The following is a 22,959-nucleotide window of genomic DNA, read 5'->3' as shown; positions in this document are numbered from 1 at the left end:
ACCAATTTCCAACCAGCATTAGTACACATTTAATAATCTTATGAAAAATTGTATTAGTATAATTTGAAGCAGATTGGAAATTAGGTTACAATTTAGGGCCTGTGTCCCATCTGATGTCCCTTTTCTAATTAAGGTAGCACTCATCAACAAGATGTTCAGAAATCCATTTATAACCAGGGCTATGGCCCATATCCTGGATTTTTCCTGGGCTCAGGTTAAGATGTAGGAGGGGCCTCTGCCTTTAGCACTTGCAGCCAGACAGCAGCTTCCAGCCTAGGACAAAATACCCTGGCTGTTCCACCCTGATTTTAACTCAGGCCAGGGGGTAAAATACGGCCCAGGGGCCGGATCCAGCCTGCCAAGCCACCAGATCTGGCCCGTGGATGCAGCAGGAAGCCCCAGGTAGGGTCTCCTGCTTGCCACACAGTCCCACGCACTGCTCAGAAAAGCAGCTGTGGGACTGTTTCTCTTTAAACACTGTGAGCCCAGAGGGGAGGATGGAAGGCTTCAGGTGTAAGTCCCACCCCCAGCACAATCCCATTGGCTGGATTCTGACCTGAAATTGGACAATGGGTGCTGCCTGTTTGAATAACGCCACATCCCTCTCCCCTCCAGCTCAGTTATTCACACAAGCACATGGCTGTTCAGCCTAGCCAGGTGTGGGGCAGGCAGGCTAGCTGGCTGAGAAACCTTTTAAACTCTGCAAGCATTTAGCTCCTCAGGCAGGCAAGCTTGTTGGGCTGCTGGCTGATAAATCTCCTTGCCAGAGCCTGCTTCTGGCACCCCAGGCCCTCTCTTCCCCAGCCTTCTATTCTTCCCCCACACACACTCAACATACCGAAACCCTCTGTCCTCTTCCTGCACTCCTATCTCCTCCCACATCTGCCATCCTAATCTGCCCCAGATCACAATCCCCTTCTACCCTAGGTTACAGCCCAAACTCCTGCACCCCAATCCCCTTCCCTAGGTCACAAACCAACCCTTGCACCCCAGTCTCCTACCCTGAGTCACAACTGCCTCCTTCACCCAAACTCCCTCCCAGACCCCACTCTCCCTCCTGCACCCCCAATCCTCCCAAGCTCCCTTCTGCACCCAACCTCCATCCCAAACCCCACACCTCCTCCATTAATATTACAAAGAGTGTGGCCCTCGGTCTCTTTCCAAAATCCTGGGGTGGCCCCCTGTCAAAAATTATTGCCCAGCTCTGTTTTAACTAAAACCTTTCCTCCCTCTTCCCCCATATGGTTGTCACTTCATTTGGCAGGAATAAAAAAATAAATGTTTGTTTGTTTATTTATTTATTTATTTTTCTGTGAGATAATGAAGTTTTGCAGTGCAGTGAAAACTGATCTGTTATCAGCAATTTAATGAGCTGTATATTCAACACAAACTTACACTATGCAGTACCACTGCTCAGCCCGATATGAATAGAATAGAAATTCATATTCTATATTGCTTATCTTCCTCTAGCTGCTAGGGTCTAATGAATACTGTGGCGTCTAACCTGTAAAAATGAGAAATATTGCAACCACTAGCTTTTACAAATATGTTTAGGAATTTCTTTCAGATTGTTCATTTAATATTTCATTGCATCTGAATGCCTTTTCTGTGAGGCCCTTAATATTTTGTTATTGCCAGTATTTTCATGCCCTTAATAAGACCAGAATCTTGAAATAACTTTGTCTGGATTTCTTTCAGCATCCTTTCATGTATCACTGAAGTCTAAATTAAAATCCAGCACTGCATAAAAACCTAAGGTTTTTTTTTATGCTTTACAATTGGAATGGAATTATAATTTTCTTATTAAATAGCTGGGTGGATGGGGCTGTACATGCTTGTTCTCGTGTGGTTCCCTAATCCGAAGGTGAAGCAAACACAAGTTGCGCAAATGCTTGCCTGTGTTAGTGAACAAGGATTTGTTGCTGTTTGTTGATCTTGAATATTGTGCTTTGGCTCTCCTTAATGTTTTGATTTGGAGGTGCATCTTATCAGCACAGAAGTATACAATGTTCAGCAAAACAGAAAGCTTATTTTTTATTTCTGCAGCAGATATAGAAGCTCAAAGAAAGTGAAATTGTCATTTTGGGGATCCAAAAGAGGGTCACCATTTCTTTTGACTTTGTTTGTGGCATCTTTAAAGGTATTTTATAATGTGCGCCAAATTCATACACTGTCATTTTAAGTATGCAAATGAGGAATTGTTTTAAATCCACTGCTACCAGACTTACGTGCTCATATTCCGAAATATTTGTATTAAAATCCAGGTGCATATTCCTAGTGATGGTATCTAGTCAAAGTAGGTGGCAAAATTGTCTAGTCACTTGTGTCTAATTAAGCCTTTTTGTTCTGGTCCATCAAGAAGTCTGAATGTAGTCAAGGCTGAATAAACTTTAAGAATTTCTGATTGCTCACTACCTGTTTGATGAAGTAAAATGTTAAAAGAGCCAAACACATTACATGTATTAGAACAGCTTTGGAACAGTACAGGACTGGGGAGTTGGTCTATTTTCTCCTTCCCTTCAGACTGCAATAAGTTTCAAAATTCTTATTTCACTGTTAACTAATATTGTAAAAAACTAAAGCGAAGACCATGCTTCTATATACATTATTAGGTTTGTAATGTGTATATATGCAGAGCTTCAAAAGGCAAATTGTCTCTGCACGTTATATTCAACATCAAAGCAATTGGCTTTGATTTTTTTCCCACTTGCCCAACTTTAATTAATTGGAGATTAATCTCTTTTAGTAAAAATAGATTATAAACTTGAAGCCTCTGAAATAAGAAAATGGTTCAGTAAATCTCTGCTATTTTCTGATATATATATATTTTTAAATTCGACTTTCTGGTTAACCAAATTTGGGAAGAATCCTACTCTTTGGTTCTTTTGCTAACAAGTAGCAACAGTTTGCTATGGAATGTATGAATTACTAATAGTGTCCTTTTAGTTCTCATTATGTACCGTTACCTCCTAGATACTATCAATTCTAAGCAAGATATGAAAGTATTTCCCAATTTATCATTTCCCCAAGCATTTAAAAGAGACAAACTACATCCAAATTATCCTGTCAGTTTAAAGAACTCTTCTAGTTCTGTACAGTTTTGGTTTCTCCATTAATGATGCTTTTCTAGAGCTGATCTTAACATTCATTACATTTTTCTGGCTTGTGACCTATTGAGACATTAACTTCTCTTTTTCTTCTGGGATGAACCCAAATTAATTATATCTGTGGAGATGCTTTACAAGAAAATATAATGCGTAATGAGTATACACATTTCCTTTCTCACAGTTTCATGTGCATATTTGTGAATGATTTCATTTAGCAAAATATTGGTATTTTTCGGTGAAGAGCAAGAAAAAGTTAGTTGGAAAGAATAATTTGCTTTCAAACTGAGTAACTCATAAAAAGGGGTGGATAACTCCAATGCTACTCAGTTTTAACTGTGCAGTAAAGCTTGAGTGAGCTGCAACACAATGTGTCAGTTGTTCTTAGGCTTTTCGTCTATCAGTATTATCTACATGATGTTAAAGTATGGGTATTATAAGCTTTATTAAGTATTTCTGACCAGAGAGAATAGCTGTGCCAAGAGATTATACAATTTATTGCATTAATGCTGTTCACATTGATTGCAGTCCCAGTTTCCCTGGTTTTCACAAATCCTGCACAGAATAGTCCATAGTAGCTCTAGAATTCATCTGTGTTTGTTTATTTAAATATTAGCTTTGTAAATATGAGATGAGTGTTAATGTAGTTCCAATATCCAAGATGTGTTTGATCACAAAAAGCAAAGGAAACCAAAAAATGAAGCAACAAAGCCTGGAGAATAATAAGATATGTTACAGCTAGAATTTTGCTGAATATTGACATGCTCCTTTTGTAACCACAGCAAACGAAGTGGTAGAAAAGAACTTTTTGCTTTGCAATTGGCTAATCAGAGGGTGTTTTGCATCTCTTCTCTTCCAGAAATTGAAGCCAAGGAAGCTTGTGATTGGCTGCGAGCAGCAGGGTTCCCACAGTATGCCCAGCTTTACGAAGGTAAGCAGTGGAGTTGATAATAGTTGATTTTTTTCTGTGTGATCAATTTGCTAGAGCTTTATTGTTTAGACAGGATAATTAATTCCTAAATGCAGTGTCTAGTATGAGGGTGGGATGTGATGAACTGAAGCGCTATTAGATCCTGCACTATGCTAGTTTCTACCATCCACCATGTGCACACACACAATTTGGTGAATTTATATCAAACCCTACAAAGACACTCAGACATGGTGGCAATTTTAAATTGTTTCGCTTCGTGTATTTCTAGCTTAATATAGGGATTCCCAATGTTTGTCTTAACCACTTTTTAATGACTTTCCTGGACACACCTCTCCTTCCCATTTGTTATCCCATAATGTGCCTGTAGAATTGATTACATGACAATATAGGAAAGTTTATAATGCAATTCTGGCGCTACTGACGCTATTTTAATAGCTGCAAATAAGAAGGGGTAATCAGCACTCTCCAACCAGCAAGTGCTTCAATGATGAATTTTAGCAGCCTTTGGTATAGAGGATTGAGAACAAGATAAGACCCAAGAACACTTGATTTCTTGTCCTGGCTCTGATACTGATTTATTAGAGTGAGGGGGACGGGACTCCTCTACCCTCTTTTCAGAGTTGGGGAAACTGAGGCAAATAATACTTATCTATTTCACAGAGTTCTGCAAGGATTAATTAATGGCCCAAATTAAACAAAGCTAAATATGGAGAAGTATTTTAGCTTTTCTCAGAGGGGTATCCATGTTAGTCTGTAAATGTAAAAACAATGAGAAGCCCTGTGGTACTTAGGTGGCTAATATATTTATGAGCTTTTTTGGGTAAAACCCACTTCAGATCATCTCATCCTGAAATAGCTGCCCCATGTCTACCGAAGCCACCCGTAATTTCAAATTATTTTTTGAAATAACGGGCATGCTACTTTGACATCCCAGCAACCTTTGTTCCATGAGAAATAAGAGATGTCTCAAAATAGCATGTTATTTTGAAAGTTGGTGCCAAATTTCGAAATAACCTATTTCGAAATAGATTTTAAATAAGATACGCAATTTGTGTAGTGCAAATTGCGTATCTTATTTTGAGCTTAGGGTGTTGTGTGGACACACCGTAAGGTGCTACAGGTCTGCTCTTTATTATAGTTCTTGTGTGCCTGGGAATTCACTTCAGGGCCCCAGATGTCTCCACCATTGTCCTTCCTGGGTAGACAGCTTTAGGAGCCCAGCCTTTCACTACAGTAGCTTCCACAATGTACCCAGTCTGTCAGGCACACAGTGCTCACTGAATCTTTTCAACAATGGATCCACCAATTCAGTCCCATTTCTTACCAGCAGCTGTAGGCAGAGAAGACCCTCCAGTGGAGCTACTGTCTGGAAACAAAGAGGGAATTAGGAACTTTGTGTCATTATGCAAGCACCTGGGCTCCTCCCAGATGGCCATTGCCTCCTATGTGTTCTCTGGCATGTGTTGGTTTTGGGGGTAGGTCTCACGCTGTGGAGATGAGAGAGAGCATGCATGTACAGGATAATTTGAAGATAACTCACTGAAGAGATTCCCCTCCCCTATCTTCCCCCAAGACTCTCCGTGCCGGTATGGATGAGGGAGGGATTACATTGGTGCTTTTTCAAAGTCCTTACTCAAGCAAAACTCTTGATTTCACTGGCAGTTTTGTGTGATGAGCACTTCAGGATTTGGCTTACCATTTTTAAATTACATCTGAATTTACTAAAATGTAAAGTGTATTTTGAAAAATGATACAGTGAAAGTCTTTTACTGTGAAAGTCCTTTTGTTTGTAACATTTTTTTGCATTCTAGCACAATTAGGAAGCACTGTCATAGCTGCCTCTTCTGCTTCATAGTCTCCAGCTGTTAAACACTGTCTATAGACAATCCACTACTTACAGTGAATAATTGTTAGAAACTGCCAATGCTAAGCACTCTTCTTGAAAACTGATTTATTTGAGCTTTTATTTGCAGCTGCATTGGCAATGTGAGAAGATGATAGCACTTGCTAAGACAGCAGTTAGCAATTCTTTTATTCGCCTATTTAGAATTGAAATTTCCTTCTATTTGTTTCCTCTTTGGGTGCTGACAAGGTGCCAGGAACATACTTTCTTGGAATGTGTGCTGGGGAATCATAAATCCAATAATGTAAATCCATGCCAACTGGTTTTGACATTTGGAAAAAGTGTGGATTCTTAGGCAACTTAGTGCTTATGAGGGTCATTTCAGTCGTGTTTTACTGATATGCAGAATCTCTAGGAAATTGTTTGCCCATACAACATTCCTTGGTTGTGTTTTTTCAGGGTCTGCTTGAAGTTGTTTTCTCTGCAGACGCCAGCCTTTAATTTTAGGACCAAATTCTGCTTGTCTTCAACCCACGTGAGAGCAGGATTTGGCCTATTCTGTTATCAAAAATATAGCCATCCCTATTTAAAAGCAATATACTTTAGTTATTTTAAATTCACTTTGCCAGCAAAAAGCAGAAACAACCAATATATGAATTCTATTTATCACCTAATTCTGCTAGTCAGCTTATTAGGATTTCAAGTTAACTTTGATGTGCACCTCCACATGGGACACAAAGCTAGCTTGTTTCTATGAAAATCCCAGCAGAATTTAACATTTTATACATTTATTTTGGCCCTGCACTCCTATAATGTGACTGAAACTACTGGGGGGATATGCGTTTTATGAGGAAACACCTGTACCTTATGGCCCCAGTTTAATACTCATTAAAACCACTAATTTCAGTGGACCTGGGCTCAAGTCCTATGTCTTGCTAAAATTAAGAATTACCTGCAGTTTTCTGGGGAGGGAGGAGCCAAAATTCCTTACAGTTTTCAGAAAGTGGTATTGTCTGTTCCCAAAGGACTTGTAGGCCCAATAATTAATGAGAGAGATTATTTGTTGGTCTAATGTTAGCTAACATTGTCTACATTATCTCTGGTCATTTTAGCAAATTTCCCTTGACCCTGCTGCTTTTGGCACTTGAACTCACTCTTCTTGATCTTTGGAGATTAGATCTTCGTAGAAAATTGCTTTTCCTTATTATACAAAAACTGTGATCTGAGAGGCAAAACACGGCAGCAGAAGTAGCTTTAGAACCTGTTCCCATATTGCTTGAACAGCCAGAACCACCAATGGCTTCAGTATGAATTTTGGCTGTGCAAAGAATCCAGGATTGGGACTTATGTGACATTCAGGAATCTGTGGAGGACAGTAAATAATATTTATCTGGTTGTTGTTTCAGAGCTCTAGTAAGTTTCCAGCATACTGCAGTGACAACATTATTTCCTCCTGTTAGCTCTCCCAAAGAGTTTATCTAAACAATCTTTTTAGGAAATGGAGACAGCATTGGTTCCTTAGCAGTTTGTCTTTTTTTTTAAATTTCAGTTCATATCTACTTAATGTTGGAACAGTGACAGAATATTAAATTGCTTGATTAACAGCCAGTGAGATTTTATTTTCCATTGTTTTCCAGAGATTTTTATTTTGGTGATCCTTTGCTTTAATGTGAGGTATACAAGCTTCATCAAAGCTTGTTTTTAATATTTGTTTTAAACTAGGCGAGTTTGAATCAACTGCCGGTTCTGATGACAGGCAGACAGCTGAATTCAGCTTGTTGCTCTCTGTGTCTCTCCTTATTTCATCTTTGCTTTGCTCAGTCTTTTTTTCCATGATGTATGTGAACTTTATCAGTTATCAGAGCTACACACACAAATTTCTCAATGAGAATTAAGTGCCTGTCTGGCATTTGGAATGGTGAGATGTGCAGCTTATTTTGCAAGAGCTGGTTGCCTGCATCTTAGCGAACTGACTCTGAGACAGCTGGCTGCTTTGAAATCAGTTACCTTTGGGAATAAGATTATTTGTGATTGCCCATCTGTCTTGTTTCCTTCAGATCTCCTATTTCCCATTGACATCACTTTAGTCAAGCGAGAGCATGACTTCCTGGACAGAGATGCCATTGAGGCCTTGTGCAGGTAAGTGAAATATATTGTTTTGAAAAAAAGCACTTTGTTGGATACAAATAATCTTAACTGGATCATTTAGTAATTAATATTCTCTTTGGCTGCGTCTAGACTGGCAGGATTTTGCGCAAAAGCAGTTGCTTTTGCGCAAAATCTTGCCGCCTGTCTACATTGGCCGCAAGTATTTGCGCAAGAACACTGACTTTGTAATGTACAAAATCAGTGGTTCTTGCACAAATAGTCTGATGCTCCCACTCAGGTATAAGCCCTCTTGTGCAAGAATACTTGCGCAAGAGGGCCAGTGTAGACAGCAACGTTAATTTCTTGCGCAAGAATGCCCGATGGCTAAAATGGCCATCGGAACTTTCTTGCGCAAGAGAGCGTCTACACTGGCATGGATGCTTTTGCACAAAAGCAAATCTTTTGCACAAAGCCACATGCCAATATAGATGCTCTCTTGCGCAAATACTTTTAACGGAAAAACTTTTTCGTTAAAAGTATTTGCGCAAAATCATGCCAGTCTAGACACAGCCTTTGAGGACTTTTGCCATCCAGTGCCAGTACAGTAAACTTCTGATAATCTGGCAGTTTAAGGACCCAGGGGGTGCCAGATTATCAAATATGCCGGACTATCAGAAGAGGAAGCTATGAGGGATCTGGGATGGAGTTGGGGAGATGCGCCCCTCGGCACTGCGGGACCAACCCAGCAGCACCCTAGCTGCTCTGCCCCAGGTGTCCCCAAGTCAGTCGCTGCTGAAACTGACCAGCATCTGACTCGGGGAAGCCTGGGGCAGAGCTGCTCTGTCCCGGGCTTCCTTGAGTCAGCCACTGGTCAGTTTCAGCAGCGTCTGAATTGGGGAAGCCGGGGGTAGAGCAGCTCCAATTGTCCGGATGCCCGGAGCACTTCCAGGTTCCAGATGGTGCCGGACCATCAGGAGTGCCGGATCATTGGATGCCAGACCACTGGAGTTTTACTGTATATATTAATTTTTTTTTAATTATATAAATTTGGGTTTTTTCAAGTGCTAAAGAACAGCTAGTGGCTATCTTCATGACAGACATTTGCACAGCCTTTTTCATTCCTTGTTTGATTTTACTTCATGTTCTTGAATTATTAAGCTACAGCAGAATGAGAAGTTGGCTGCGTACAACAGTATTTAACCAGGGCCATTGCTTACATGACTGTGTCATGGTCTCAAATTTAAACAGGAATGATTTTCTGAGAACTGTGTTTCCCAAGCAATGTGATTGTTTCCTCACCACCAGATTGCTAATCCTTTACTCATATGGGTGAGCAGTTACTGACACAACTAGTCTAGCTAAATTGTATAGGGCAATTTATGTGAGTAACTGACTATGACAGTGAGTAAGGATTAAACAATTTTCCCTTAAGTATTCTAGACTACAAAACCAGCCAGTCATTTAAAAAACTATTCTGTCCTCCAGTGAAGGATTTCACTTTCTAGCTTGGGGGTAGAGCCTATTGCCCATTTTTCATATCTAGATATAAGTGAGTCTAGTCATTTCTTTCCACTCTTACCTTTCACTACTGCAGCTTTCCAGTGTGTTAGTCAAATGAAGCAGAACAGTACGTGCATGTGTCATCAGCCTCTAGGGCAATGGTCTCCAACCTTTTTAAGCACAAGATCACTTTTTGAATTTAAGTGCAATCTAAGATCTACCTCACACCTAAATACCCTTGCCCGTGCCTCCTTTGTGCCCCTTCTCTGAGGCCCCACCTCCTGCTCCCTCACTTTCACCAGACAGAGGCAGAGGGTTGGGGTGCAGGCTCTGGTCTTGGGCTAAGGGATTTGGAGTGTGAGGGGCTCTGAGCTGAGCTTGGGGCAGGTAGTTGGGGTACAGGAGAGGTTCTAGTTGCAGGCTCTAGGAGAGTGTTTGAATGCAGGGGTGCTCGAGGCTAGGGCGGGGTTTGGGGTATAGGAGAGGGTTCATGACTGGGGTAGGGTATCGGGATGTGGGCTCTAGCTGGGCCCTGCTTACCTCAGGGTTCACCCCTCCCCTGGCCCTGCACCACTCCCAAAAGCAGCCAGTAAACTCCATCCCAAGTCCTGTTGTGCCCCCTCTCTGCTCTGTGGAGATATGATACAAAGTGGGAAGGGGGCACCTTGACATCAGCACCCTTCTCTCCTTCCCCTGCACAGCAAGCAGGAGGCTCCTGAGAGGACAGCTCCAAGGCAAAGGGCAGGAGAAACACAGTAATGTGGGGAGGGGCAGCTGAAGTACCAGCACTTGATAGCTTCCCAGCCAAACCAGTCAGGATCACCTGTCAGAGGCTCCAAGATCTACTGGTAGATCCCGATCTACTGGTTGGTGATCACTGCTCTAAGGAGTTAAAATTAAGTCATAAGGAGAAGTTTGTAACTTCGGTGCAATTTTATTCTGTCCCTCAAGCACAAGGGAAAGAAAAAGGAAGTAATAGAATATAAAGTACTTCAGAAATATCTAAAATGATTTAAGATGAGATGCAATAAAGAAAAGCTCAGCTCATTTGGCATTTATTGGGAATAAAAAAGTAATGTAAGTGAAAAGTATAAACATGAGATGCAATGTATTGCATCTCATATATTCATTAATATGCTCTATAACCTGTAACAGAAAGTGCAGTGATGTGCTTAAAAAAATGAAATTCCCAGAAATGTAATCTGTCCTTGCCAGGAAAAAAAATGTAGCCAAGCCAGTGGATTTTGGATTCAACACTCCTGCTTCAGTATTATCTTAACCTGGATTTTTTTTATTTATTTGAGAGAAAAGTGGCTGAGTGTCTCTTACTGAATGAAAGTAACACTATTTTCTGCATTAATCTATGGCGTTCACTGCTAATGTGATCCATAAAGTAAGGTTCTGCTTTTACAGCCTTTTTACCTTAAGTATATGTTACAAATCTTTAGGAAATGGAATGTGACAATAGTCTTATCAAAGTAATCAATTCAAGAAGAGTTATTTTTCATGAAAGTAGCCAGTGTTTTATATGACTGTTTGTTGTAAAATAATTCATTTGCTTTAGTCTTCAAAATGTAATACACAATGGAATTTGTTTAGTAATCCCACTGGCTTAATGTATACAAAAGTGAAACCAAGGACAGAATTTTTGAAGGCAATAACATACTATTTTGAAGTCATTGTGACTGATCTGACACTGTTGTACAAAAGACGAATGTTTTGATTTAAGTTAAAATTTTGGAGTACATGTTCAGATTCTACTAACCAGGAATTAAAAACAAATAACTTCATGGCGCAACTCTGAAATCAGAATTTGGCTTAGAGATCCTTTATAAATATGCCCCCATATTAATAGATTATCAAAGTCTGTATTGTTTTAGGGTTCCTTAATAGTCTCTTAATTAACTTTTTAAGTCAATTAAATATCTTTGCGAGGTTACCTTTGCCAACAAATGTGCTGCTGTATTTCTTCGTGCTTTTTGTTTTTATTTTGACTGATGATAAAGACACTTTGTAACTTATAATGATTAATTTTGGAAAAGGCTTACAGCTGTTGTCACAGAGCTATAAACCTGTCACTACATCTTGGCTGAAAATCTTGGAAGTCAAGAATTCTCCTGCATTTTTAGCACAATGTTCAGTTAACACCCAAATGCAATTGACAATAACAAAATAATAGTTGTGTGAGCATGACTTCCTGTGCCCTAGGCTGAGAATGTACCTATCCATGTCAGCCAGTGTGCTACTAGCAGTCCTTGTTACTTTCTCGCATTTATTGCACATTTTACAGTGAAATTAAAACAGAAACACATTTTGAAAACACAAACAGAAGTTGTACATTATTTAATGCAAGCATTTCACAAAAAGTTTTCCTGCATGAAGAACAGGGACACAATTTAATGAACAGTTTATAATGTGAGCAGGGAAAACCATCACCAAAGCTTTAATCGCAGACTAATTTTGTAAATATGATACCCTACTGAGAACTATAATATGGAGAGAAATCAAGGAGGATGGTACCAAATACTTGCTGAGAAAGGTAAACTTTTCACTCGGAGGGTACATCTACACTAGCTCATTAATTCGAGCTAAGTAGGCTAATCAGGCAACCGGAGTTGCAAATGAAGCCCGGTATTTAAATATCCTGGGCTTTATTTGCATGGTCCCGTATGGCCGCCATTTTTAAATCCCCCTTAGTCCGAACTAACTGCCCGCGGCTATACGCGGCAGTTTAAAGTTAATCCGAACTAAATCCTTGGTTCGGATTAACTGTTACTCTTCATTTCTCGAGGAGTAACAGTTAAGGACTTAGTAAGGATTAACTTTAAACTGCCGCGTGTAACCGCGGGCAGTTAGTTTGGACTAAGGGAGATTTAAAAATGGCACCCGGACGGGAACCTGCAAATAAAGCCCGGGATATTTAAATCCCGGGCTTCATTTGCAACTCCGGTTGCCTGATTTGCCTACCTAGCTCGAATTAATGAGCTAGTGTAGACATTCCCAATAAATATATAATATTTGCCTTATTTCAGAGGGGCATTGTGAGGCATTATTATGTGTATGCACAGACTTAGTCATATTTATAGGTGCTATGATTCTCTGAAAATCAGGCCATCAAATAGTTTCCTAAATAGTGATTTAAGGTGGTCACTGTTAGATCAATTTTTTAAAAATTGAATGCTTAACTCTTTATATTTTACCCAATATTTGACATTTTAGCAGGATTGGACCATACCAAACCTCCAGAGCTAAACTCAAATTTAAGGAAGGCCCAGTTTTGGATCTCAACTATATCATGTGTTTGGATCTCTAATTTGTATATGCTGCTCAAACCTGAATGTTAGTGGTTTTTAGTGGAAAGCATCAATGTTGCCACTGTGTTTCTGGCTTTCCTGAACAACGTAAACCACCAGATAAGATGGAGATTATAGAGATAAAATACAGTGCTCATGATACTTTGTAACAATACAGTAAAAATAATTAGAAAATAATTAGTTACCGATTATGAAACATGATCAGATAAGAATTTAGAAGGGAGAAAGCTGGGCCTGGCTGGAAGGACTGGGGACAAGGAGCCAGGTAGGATTGAGGATGGTTGAACAAGGCGACTGAGGTGAGGATGAGGGGAGAAATTTGGGGGTGGGAGAGAGAGGGTTGGAAGTGGTGAAGCATAAGAAGCCTATACTGGAGAGAATAGTTGCTCATTAGAGAGAATAATTCCCCTCTAGCACTAGGAATGGAGCCCATGATTTCTGAGACTCTACACTCCTCTGCTGTCAGAAGATACCTGTGAAACCCACTTGCAACGAGTCTCAGTGTTCTAATGCTAAAGATTCTGAAAAAAAAACAGACCCTAAGTATCTCAAATTTGGCCCCTCCAAATTAGTGGACACATTTTTTACCTTAATCTTCTTGTGCCTCAGTTCCCAATCTTTAAAGGGGAATAATACTACCAATTAATTTTATAGGAAGGTTGTGAAAATAAATCTTTGAGTCAGACACAGATGCTATAGTAATGAGAACCATAGAAAAGCCTGTGAGGAAATTAATAAAAACATAAGAACGGCCATAGTGGGCCAGACCAAAGGTCCACCTAGCCCAGCAGTTCCTAACCTTTTCCAGATGGGGACCCTTTTTGACAATTCAGGAAGACTTGGTGACCCAAGGCAATTCAAAAACGTGGGGAGATGGGGAGTTGGCGACCCATATTTGGATCCCGACCCATAGGTTGGGAAACCCTGATGTAGCCCAATGTCCTGTCATCTGACTCTGGCCAATGCCAGGTGTCCCAGAGGGAATGAAAAGAACAGGTAATCATCAAGTGATCCCTTTTCTGGTACCCATTCCCAGGTTCAGGCAAATAATTCTGTCTTCAGAGCAGGAATTAGTGTGCAGGAAATAAGATTGGCTACGGTCACATCTTGAACAATGAGGAGAAAACAAAATATTGATTAGCTTCTCATTAAGGGCATGTGTACACTACAGAGTTATTTCAAATTAACTCCCTTATTTTGAAATAACAAGGTGAGCTTCCACACAGAAAGCCCATTATTTCGAAATTATTTTGAAATAATGGGCTTGCGGTAGCGAAATAATAACACCTCATTCTATGAGGAATAATGCCTTAATTCAAAATTGATATTTCGAAATAGGGTTAGTGTGGATGCTCAGCTGCTGTTATTTTGAAGTAAGTACTCCCCAGAGTCATTCAAAGTAATTACTCCCCAGTGCTTCCTGGGGCTCTAAGTCAAGGTAGCATGTCCATATTAAGGGAGATTAATTTCGAGGCTTCCCTGTAGTGTGGATGTGCTATTTCAAGTTAAGTTATTTCTGGAGTTATTATTTAAAATAAGTTATTCTTTAGAGGTTCTATGGAGGAATAGTATGTGATCATATAGTGCAGATACAAAAAGGGAATGAATTAAGATTGCAGAGATAACAATTAATCCCAGTATTTCATATCTTAACCTGAATAATAGTCTGTGTGTGTAGGTATGTATGCATTCAGTGGAACTAGTTCTAGAGGAAGGCACCACCATGCAACATCATTAAAGGTTTCAGTGTCTCTCCCTGCAGAAACAAGCTGGATGTATAATTATGGGACTGTTACCACAGATCTGAAACATCTCTGTAGAGCATTTAGATATTCAAAAGGAAACTTTTTTGTTTTTGTAATGAAAACATGTCAGATATGAAACAGAATCTTTACATGCCTGATTGGTCCCGTAATTCATCTCATCCATAAATAGATGATCTTAACTTGCTTTCATATGTATGTTAGGGTGTGGGGAGGGGAGGTTGTTTTTTACAGACTAAAAAGATCTCTATAGAAATCGTCTGTCTCGATACTTATCTCAATCCGCTTTCCAAAGGTTTTATTTTAAATGGGGTGGGGGACTACAATATAATCTTTGTGAAATCAAAGACACTCTTATCAGGTAGGCTCTAAATATGCTTCCCCTAACTGATCAAAGTGGTCAGGCTAGTTAAATGCAACAGGCTGGAAATAGATAAGACCTGATATAGGGGCTTCGTGGTAGCTCTTTTTGTTGTATGAGGTAAATGCTTCAATACTGTAAAATTCACAGGTTGTTATATGAAACAGAATTGAAGGCCAAGTGGCATGACCTTGGGTTGAGGTTCAGGAGTGCCAAATTAAAAATTAAAGAAAACCCAAGTAGTGTATACTCTTCTGGAAGAAATTACGATGATTGTGTTTTGAATAATTAACATTTTATCCATATTGATGCAGGTGTGCTTTTTTAAAATCTAGTTTTGTTGTTTGCAACTAAACACATAGGTTTTAATTTTTCTTTAAAATATGAATTCCCTTCTTCAAAATTAAATGAACAATTGATGTTATGCAATCTGAAAAGGAAGATAAGTAACCATCACATAGCTGACCTCTGCTGTAAAAGTTATGCGTGAATTAATCTGTTACATTTTTTAATGTTGATAATTTATAAACTACAATGAATATATAACATTAGCACAAAAGGGAATCAATGTATCACTTCAATGTTTTGTAAGAGGAAGAAAAAAGCCCTATATGGTATTTTGAGAGGAGATAAAAGAGAGAGTGTGAGGGAGGAAATAAAAATAATAAATGTGAATACAGTCTTCAGATAAAATTGCTTTTAATCTTACTCTGTGTAGAGTCAGGTAAGAGGTTGAACCTGCTATTTTTCATTAATGCAGCAACACTGTGGCTACATCTAGACTGCAAGCCTCTTTGAAAGAGATTTAAAAAAAGCCTCTTTCGAAAAAGAGCGTCTAGACTACAACCATTAATTTCGAAAAAGCAAGCCACTTTTTCGAAAGAAAGCACCCAGGCAGTCTGGATGCTCTCTTTCGAAAAAGCACAGTTTGCATTACATAGCATCTTTTCTTCAAAAGAGCACTTTCAAAAAAAGGCGTTCTTCCTCGTAAAACGAGGTTTTCCGTAGTTGAAAAAACTTCCACGTTCTTTCGATTTACTTTCAAAAGAACACAGCAGCAATTTAGGCACAGGGGAAGTTTTTTTAGAAAAAAGGCTACTTTTTTCAAAAAAACTCTTCAGTCTAGACACACCCTGTGTGTGTAGTAGGGTTCTCCTGAGGGTCTGTTGTTTTTAAATTAAAAAATCTACTTGGTAAGGCGTCACACGCCAAAATGTTACCTTCCCTCTGATAATGTGTCTCAAGACCTGTGAGCCTCATTCTGTTCTCCATTACACAGTCAGAAGTAACTCTACTGAAGCCAATGAAATATGAAGCTGATGTAGGCAGAATCAGACTCTGCATGTTTCATTGCATGGTGTAATGACTCTGAAGACCATCTGGAGTAATGTTTTGGAATAGTGGTGTGCATTGTAATCCTTGTTACTTGGAGAGAGGACAGTCTATTGCAGGGGTGGCCAACCCATTTAACAAAGAGAGCCAAAACAGCGGCAGAAAAAATGTGAAGAGCCGCACCAGAATTGTCAAGCAGCCGCCCCCTTCTCCCCCCAAAAGAATTGTCAAGCAAAAACAAAGGAGGCTGCCCCTTTAAGATGGCAGCCATCTTGGGTGCCATTTTAAAAAATCTGCAGCTCCGACCCAGTAAGCACAGGAAAGACGGGGGTCAGGAGGGAGCCGGCAGGGGGTGGGGGCCGTTTGGGCGGGGCACAGAAGCGGCTTCGCAAGCCACTCTTTTGGGGGGCAAGAGCCGCATGCAGCTCGCGAGCCACGGGTTGGCCCCAGATGGTCTATTGCAGAGGGGCACAGGACTGATGAGTCAAAACCTGGGGTTCTGCTCCCATTTCCACATTTGTAGATAGGAATAATACCGTTCCTTTGTTTTGAAGGAGAGTTGTTAAAATAAATAGCAGTGTTTGAGAGACACTTAGGCCAAGTCTATACTGGCACTTTACACCTCCCTGAGCACAGCAAATTTTAGGGCTGTAAAGCAGCCATGTGACCCAGACTGCAGCCCTGGGAGCTGTGCTCCCAGCACTGTTGGCTATGCCAAACGGATGATTTACGTAGAGCGCTGGGAGAGCTGCTCGTGCCATGGCCACGCTTTCGGTTTAAAGCACTACCACAACAGCACTTTAGACTCTTAAGTGTAGCCAAAGCCTCTGATGCTACAGTGATGAGAGCCTTCGGAAAGCACATAAGGAAATTAGCCAAACCCTGCTCTGAAGATAGAATCATTAAAGTGCAGAAAATAAGGCCCAGGACCACTCCTTGAGGAAAGAGACCATTCTGCTCTGGGCTTTCAGTGTGGCCCTGTGTCTGAGCAAGGCTCTCTCTGTACCTGTGTTTCATCTCTATTGCATAAATGGATCCTCTGTTTTCTAAGGGTCCGAACCTTCACCACTGAAACAAATAAAAGCTTTCCCATAAACTTCAGTGGGTGCAGGATTAAACCCCATGCAAATTCCATCTGTAAGGATGCAGCCTACCCTTATCTGTGCAGAAGGGGGCAGAAAGTGGAGGATGTTGGTTGTTCTTCCTCTAGGCATAACTAAGTTGTTATATAAAATTAACAAGACTCATCACAGATACTTCTTTGCATTGTTGCATAAATTGCTGGTTTCGTCCCCTTGGAGGCTAGTCTGATTTACCCCAAGAAGTGAGTCACACTTTCAGGCTGGGTCCAACTCAAGTTTATTGGTTGCAACCAAGGTACGGCTAAGGAACTCAATGTTCAAAGCAGAGCCGACCCTGAGCGTTGGCTAAGCATCCTTTTTATACTTTATTTAACTTTCTTATCTAACTTGGCACGTCTTGATTTGTTACCTTAGCTTCGTGTTGCCGCGTTATTGGTTAGCATATTTCAACTCTATTCCATTCAGTAACAACCACCAGTATAGCTTACTTAAGCAATAGCAATTAGCAAATTTCCCTAACTCAAGTAATACGTGTAATCCAGTCCTTGAGAAATGGGTCTAAACAGCTAGTTCCCCTTTTTACTACAGCTTCTAAAACATGCGCAATTAGCTAAATGATATGTGCTGTTTCAAGCTTAAGTAATGGAAGGGGGAAGAAGCACACATAGTCTTTACTATATTTTACTACAGCATCAGTACTTTCTTTTTAGTTTCTCTCTTTTTTAAAACTATATTAGCTTTCCCAAGGTTAGCTTAAAAGATGTCAAAATTGTAAAACAAAGATCTGCATTTTAAACTGTGTGTGGTTTTTATTTGCTTAATTCTGCTCTCATTAAACTCAGTGGACTAAGAAAGATCTGATTATTCTATTTTGAATTGTATGCACCCGGGGTCTGATCCAACACCACTGAAGTTAATGGAAAGACTTCCATTGATTTCGATAGGCACTGGGTCTAAAGCCAGCCATAGAATATTATACAAAAAGATGCATATTGTACATTAAGGTATGCAGTTAAAAGTGCATTTCATGGGGAGCCTAGTTAATTATAGCTGTAGTACTCTTATCCAGCAATGAATTTTGTTTTAATTTAAATTTATTTTATGTTGAGAGCCACAGTCTTAGATATGAAAGAAACTGTATGGACTTGGAAGGAAGAATAAGGTCTATGATTTTCTTCTCTCTCTCTCGCTCTCTCTTTTTTTTAACAGATTAGTAGAGTTGTCCTGGGGTTGTATTGAAAGTAATTATATTACACAACATGAGCAAAATAGGCACCTGATGTGTGGAAAATTAGTTTTCCTCTTTGAGGCTTCAGCTAGATGGGTAAAAAATGAAAGCAACAGCAGGCTGCATCACATCCACAATATCAGAGGAGAAGAGCTTTCTTTGTACCTTATTCTGAGTATGTCAGGAAAATTTGCTTCAGGATTATACATAAAAAGATCTGTGATATTAAGCAATAATTGTCAGTAATTCATTAATTTAAAGGGACTTTTAAATTTGGCTTGTCTCTACACTCTTTGGACTGTTCACTTACTCACTTTTCTCTCATTAGCTAGACCCAGGGGAACTAGTAAATGCTCATCCACCCTCACTTTTCTCACCCAGAATTCAGCTGAAGTAGTGTGTTAATAATTAAGTATAATAAGTGCTAATTGGGGTTCCTTTTGTGGCTATTTGTATGCAAAGGAGTTTGGAGATAGCCTTCACAAAAGCCTCTTAATTGAAATAGTCCAGTGTCACAAAAGTCATACACCCGCTGTTGTTAATCTGGTGATTTTTGTTTTTTCCACAGGCGTTTAAATACTTTAAACAAATGTGCAGTGATGAAGCTAGAAATTAGTCCACATAGGAAAAGGGTAAGTTTTGCTGTGTAGTTGTTTTGTTTTTTAACATTCTACAGTACTGAACTATATAAAAGCTGAACATGATCTCGTAGTTCATCTAACAGAGCTATAGCGCAAGACTGTTCCTGGGCTGAATCTGGCATTTTTAGGCGGACAAAACACACTCTTTACGCTTCATTCTGATCTTTTGATTAAGGATTGCAGGGTTTGGTCCTGTAAGCGAGTACACTCATTGATTTATCTAATTCCTTTATACACGCTGAGCTCAGGGATGCAGAGCACTCTCAACTACTATGCCATGTCAGCGTGCCTGTGTCAGCTAGAACACGCTCATGTTCAGCTGTGACGAGGAAGACCACAATTAGCTCCTATGATGCTGACTAATCAGCATGGACCAGAGCAAATCATCCTCTCAGCTTAGTTGAACTGACTCTGCAGAACACTGGAATGCTTTATCTGGCAAGCTCAGGGGGAGCGGAGGGCTCCTCAGCAGCATGCGCAGTTGGGCCTGTTGCTCCTTTGCTTTGTAATCACTCATTTAAAATACTAATCGAAACGAAGGCAGAAGTCTCTGATAAATGCTGTCAAGTGAGTTTGGAGTAGTTTCAGTATTGGTAGGGAAAGCAGTATGGCTTGTAGCATTTGTCTTGACCAAACAGCAAAGCAAAGAATTTCACTGGCCAGTAAGTCTTACACTAAGACCTCTACAATTCAAGCTCAGTAATGGTAGAATTTCTAGTTTGGATTTGGTGTGATAGTAATTATGGACAGTTGAGCTTCTTGATTTTTTTAAAAGTAAGGTACAGATAAAGGCATCAGTATTAAAAAACATTATACCCTTGCCTAAGTCCTTGATTGGCGGACAGATGTATTATGAAAATGATGGGGGGTGTTTTTGGACACGTCTCTTCAGTTCAGCTGATTAGCAGTCTGAAAACATGTCTGCAGGTTTGGCAAAATCAGCAGGAGAACACAGTCAGAAAGGTCAAAAGTACTTAAGTCTGTCCCCTTGAAGTGAGTAGTTGCAGATACAGATGACTAAACTTGTGCAATACAGTGCTGCCCTTCTCTCCTGACAAGAATGCATACAGATGCTGGAAGGACGTTTACCAAGGATCAGTCTTTATTTCCCTAACAGTTTATGGTATGTAGCAGAAAGGTTCTGAAAAGATAGCATTGCATTTTGTGATAGCATACATATAGGAAATGTATAATGAAGATTTTGACTACCAGAAGATTTGTTTCCTAAAATCAGTTCTCTCTTGTTTCCGAGCCTCATTAACATCAGAACAGTCCATGTTTTGGTTTGGAGTAATTGCTGGTTTTGGCTCAAACATCACTCTAGTAATAATATAGAAAAAATAGGGCCAAATTCCCCTTTTGTTGACTTAACTAAGACCAGGATTTGGCTCGAATAAGCCTTGTTTACACTAGGAAAATTACCTGTTGCTGACAGAATGTCAGTAATGGGTATATCTGAGGGTTTGTCTACACAGCAGGGCTTAACTTGAAATAAGCTACGCAAATTGAGCTATGTCAATTATGTAGCTTATTTTGAAATAGCTTATTTCAAAATTGGGAGCATCTACACAGCACTTATTTTGAAATAGAGCACTCTTCCTCCAACTTCCCTTACTAGTACAATGAGGGTTCCAGGAGTCGGAGTAAGAAGTCGTTCAGCTTGACAGTATTTTGACATTATTTTGAAATAATATTGCTGTGTAGACATACCCTAAATGAATACTGTTTTCTTGGTCTTCCCTTGTAGTTGGATCACATTCAGCACCATTTGCATGGCATCCATTGTCATCCAGTTAATTTTCCTGTTGGTAGGCAAACTTCTGAGTTTAATTAACTAAGCAAATGTCTCATTGTTTCCTCACTCATGAATGGAATTTTTAAGTTTTTGCATTATGACCACTGAATGCAGTGAGTCCTCTTCTATGTACTATACAGTAGAGTCCGGATTATCCGACCTTCAGTAATCTGACATTCTGCTTTATCCGACCCTATGGCTCCCAGGGACAAAGCGGCGCTGGCAGGAGCGGCATCAGCGGCTCCAGGGTGCAGGCCGGGAGAATGGCCCCGCTTGCTGCCCTGTCATTCTCCTGGAGCCACTGGTGCCGCTCCTGCCAGTGCCGCTTCATCCCCGGAAGCTGCAGGGTCCGATAAAGTGCGGGCCGGGAGAACGGCCCTGCTCGCTGCCCCGTCGCTCTCCTGGAGCCTCTGATGTCTGTAGCTTCCAGGGACGAAGCAGCGCCGGCAGGAGTGGAAACAGCGGCTCCAGGAGAGCCACGGGGCAGCGAGCGGGGCCGGGCGCCCGGGAGCTGCAGGGAGGGAAGGTGCCAGGGCCAGGCAGGGATGGGGACCAAGTGGCGCCAGCTACAGTAGAGTCCCTATCATCCGACATTTTTAGTAATCCGACCACCTGTCGGTCCGATTATCCGACCTAAACAGGAACTCTACTGTATGTGTTTTTTATTAGAAACGTAAGTACCGTTTTGCTTTATGCCTTACTTTGTAAAGTGCCATAATCAGACTAAAAACGGAACTGGAACTAGGCTAAGATACCCCTTCAGAGGCTATGTGAATAAAGCCCTTTAAAAGATAACTTATTATCCAGAGAATAAACTTTTGTTCTTGTGTTCCTTATCTAACAAATGGCTTCTGAAGTTTTAAAACAAATTGGAACTTTTTGGCACTCATAGGACTATGTACAGGCTAACCCTCTCTAATCCAGCACTCTGTGGTCTGGCAACATATGTTGTCCAGCATGATTTTAGCTAGCCAGATATCCACTTTTCATAGGTGCGGCCAAGTTTCGTACAGTGACATAAAGCTTATTTTTCAGTCACCAGTCCTGGCTCTCAGTGTTCAGTGCTGTTATTTAGCTCTAATTTACCCCTAAATGTCTTCTAAGACTCCAGTAAGCAGTGGAAGTGGAAGCAGTAAGCAGTGGAAGACAATATTGACCTCCCATAGTCCGGCAAATTCTCTGGTTCCTCACCAGTCAGGTCTGAAGAATGCCAGACTAGAGAGGTTCAACCTGTAGAAGCTTTGGCAAACTTAACCTTTTGTTCTTTATTTAGTATCAAAGGTGTATCTTGCTTTGCTATGGTGTGTTAAAATATACTCTTTTTAGTTCTAGTGATAGAAATGTAGCCGTGTTAGTCTGGTGTAGCTGAAACAAAATACAGGACTATGTAGCACTTTAAAGACTAACAAGATGGGCACTCTCCGCGGGGGGCTGAACAAAGACCCCAGCTACCTTACCCATTACAAAGATAGCTTCCCCAATTATCACCTCTAATACTATTAACTCACAGACATCTACCCTTCCCCACCTCTAATATCATTAACTCACAGGCATTCACCTTCCTCCCCCCCCCCCCCATATCCCCCTTCTGTTCTGAAATGTGATTTGTCCTTTTCATATGTGTTCATTTTTTTAAATTGTATCCTTTGGTATATATGGTTGTGACTATTTTCTTCCACTATTTGATCTGAGGAAGTGGGTCTGGCCCACGAAAGCTCATCATCTAATAAACCATCTTGTTAGTCTTTAAAGTGCTACATAGTCCTGTATTCTTTTTAGTTCTGTTTTTCCAGATTCCATGTGTCTTCTTATCTACTCTATGTAAATGGAAGAGAAGTGTGTTGATCATACAAGATCATTCCTTTTCATTAAAAGGTTGAGACTTAAGTGGCAATGTTGAAACATATCCTCAGGCACTGCCCATACATCAAGTATAATCAATGGAAAGGTTACTTGTGTTGTATACTGTTGCAGGCT

The 22,959-nt window shown here is 40.3% G+C and overlaps 1 protein-coding gene across 8 annotated transcripts in view; it reads left to right on the top strand.

Moving 5' to 3' along the window:
- Positions 1–22,959, top strand: part of DLC1 (DLC1 Rho GTPase activating protein) — a 385,314-nt gene that overhangs the window by 344,000 nt on the left and 18,355 nt on the right. For all 8 annotated transcript variants that reach the window (XM_075930378.2, XM_006113504.5, XM_075930377.2 and 5 more), the window contains 3 exons: positions 3,964–4,035; positions 7,936–8,017; positions 19,115–19,178. In XM_075930378.2, the coding sequence (XP_075786493.2) occupies positions 3,964–4,035; positions 7,936–8,017; positions 19,115–19,178 (218 nt within the window). The remainder of the gene's footprint in view (positions 1–3,963; positions 4,036–7,935; positions 8,018–19,114; positions 19,179–22,959) is intronic.

Source organism: Pelodiscus sinensis, chromosome 4 (assembly GCF_052426305.1).
Source record: "Pelodiscus sinensis isolate ZL-2025 chromosome 4, ASM5242630v1, whole genome shotgun sequence".
Lineage (NCBI taxonomy): Eukaryota > Metazoa > Chordata > Testudines > Trionychidae > Pelodiscus > Pelodiscus sinensis.
The sequence above is the reverse complement of the archived record's forward strand: the minus strand, read 5'-3'. Positions and strand labels throughout refer to the sequence as shown.